This window comes from Etheostoma spectabile, chromosome 4 (assembly GCF_008692095.1).
Source record: "Etheostoma spectabile isolate EspeVRDwgs_2016 chromosome 4, UIUC_Espe_1.0, whole genome shotgun sequence".
Lineage (NCBI taxonomy): Eukaryota > Metazoa > Chordata > Actinopteri > Perciformes > Percidae > Etheostoma > Etheostoma spectabile.
This window is the reverse complement of record NC_045736.1, coordinates 36,657,843-36,659,823: the sequence shown is the minus strand read 5'-3', so window position 1 is coordinate 36,659,823 and position 1,981 is coordinate 36,657,843. Positions and strand designations below refer to the sequence as shown.

Genomic DNA, 1,981 nt, shown 5'->3' with positions numbered 1-1,981 from the left:
AATATACAACTGTACACAACTGTCTATGACTTGCATTTATCCATTTTCCAACAGGTCTGTCACTTAAGTATACTACTAATAGTAACATTAAAAATTCCTGTTTGCTGGGGCCCCAGGGGATCTAATCAGACGGTCCCTGAGGAACCACAAACCCTTTGGTCTCACTGAGTTATCGTACCTTCCCATGTATATAAATACCATATATATATAATGTACCATATACTGTGTTAATTGACATGATTTCCATGATCTCCCGACAGTAGGTGGGCCTGTCAAAAAGTCTCAATTTACACTCGAAGGCATACTAAGACACATTTCCGACAGCACCTTTAGGCATCATTACAAGCAGAAGAGAATGGCAGGCAGCTCCGACACTTCTGTCTATAAAGCTTCAGATTATGTACGTGTTGGACAACTCAGTGCTGTAGCAGGGGCACGTCCATAATAATATCTCCAGTCACTTAGGATTGACCCCTCTGGCCTCAGGAAGCGTGCAGCCGGTTGGCCACGCTCCGTTGGCTGAGTCGACGGGTCTTGTGGAGGTTGGTGCTCTGAGTCGTGGCCTCATTGTCATGAGCCAGCTGATCCTCCTGCTCCTCCTCCTCCTCCTCCTGGCTGGCTGCATTGCGTTGTATCTGGGCCTCAACAGTCCTCTGCTCCCGGGCCAACATGAGGAGCATCTCCGCGTCCATGGGCTCATCGGTGAAGAATGGCTGACACACGGTCTCGACCAGGCCAATGACTGTCCCCAACACTGCAAACACCGAACCCACCAGGTAGACCTTCAACAAACCCCGGCTGGGTTTCTGACTCAGCAGCTCTTTGGCGAAGGGGATCAACTCCTGCATGTTTTCCATTTCCAATGGCTGAGACACAATGTTGGGCTCAAGAAGATTGTAAACCTGTTAAAGATGATTAAAAGCTGTTGTCAGATGTGCAGATATACCATTTATCTGTGTCATAATAATTGTAAATTTAATATCGTATATTAGTTAAATTGTTGGTCTGACTAAAAGCAATGTCAGACATCCCTTTGGGATCTGAGAATTTGCAGCAACATTACAATCAGACCTGTCCTGGGTTTACACTTGATATAGAATACAACATGAAATATATTTAAATACCTGCAGTGAAGTCGACAAAAGCAATTCAATGCAGGGGTAAGGCTATATGCAAATCAATTAAACATCTTTTATTTGTCACATGAAATGTGTTAATATTCCAACTGCTGGCTTTTTGAAAATAGACTAATGTAACAGCAGTCTAACATCCCATCAGTGCATTGGACTTACAGCATATAAACATCAATGTCTCAGAAGAAAACATATGAACTTACTGTGATGTAGTCTGCTGTTTGCTCCAGTTATTAGGCAGCCCCTACTCATAAGCTCCAGTATGTGGTAGAACACACCTCAGTGGACACTGTGGTCATTTATAGCCCCGGTCCGGTGTCTCCACCCACACAGTGACAGCTGCTGAATATTCAGAAGCATGGAGGAGCATTTCTGATCAGGAAAGGCTTTGAGCCAGAAACTTAGACCTAGTTGTGTGTGCGGGCTTATTACACAGTCAACCCAGTATTCTTCCTAATATTCCATTGTCATTTCACTTTCAGTACTTTTAGTCACAAGTATCGTACTTTGCTGTATTACCTGTTGTACCAGAGTAAAAACAAAAGTGTGTTTGGCAATAAAAAGTGAAATTGGACAGCAGTCCTAATTTCCTTTATATCATTATCAACATTAAGGTTCCAGCACCCAGCTTTCAAGCTCTAAATGTGGGTTGAACGTGTTGAGTTGTGTATGTTATGCATGTGTGTAGCCAATATCTCCAATAATATTTTGCAACCAAAAGTAAGGATGTTGAAACTAAAACAAATATATAAACAATATTAGCTAATTTTTAAGCATCTCTGACAAGTGAGTTAGTTGTGTCCCGTTGTACCCTGTTTGACTTGGAGCACCTGTAGGCTCCACGCGAG

General features: G+C 42.8%; 1 protein-coding gene across 1 annotated transcript; it reads right to left on the bottom strand.

Moving 5' to 3' along the window:
• Window positions 1–215: 215 nt before the first annotated feature.
• On the bottom strand, window positions 216–1,433 carry LOC116688527 (G0/G1 switch protein 2). The gene is made up of 2 exons (XM_032514633.1): window positions 1,337–1,433; window positions 216–902 (listed from the first exon to the last, which is right to left on the bottom strand). Exon 2 carries the CDS (start codon window positions 855–857, stop codon window positions 483–485), a length of 375 nt encoding a protein of 124 aa, XP_032370524.1. The 5' UTR covers window positions 858–902; window positions 1,337–1,433; the 3' UTR covers window positions 216–482.
• Between the last annotated feature and the right edge of the window lie 548 nt (window positions 1,434–1,981).

Excerpts from the sequence above, each read along its gene's own strand:
- LOC116688527 (XM_032514633.1), bottom strand. The coding sequence starts at position 857 with ATGGAAAACATGCAGGAGTTGATCCCCTTCGCCAAAGAGCTGCTGAGT.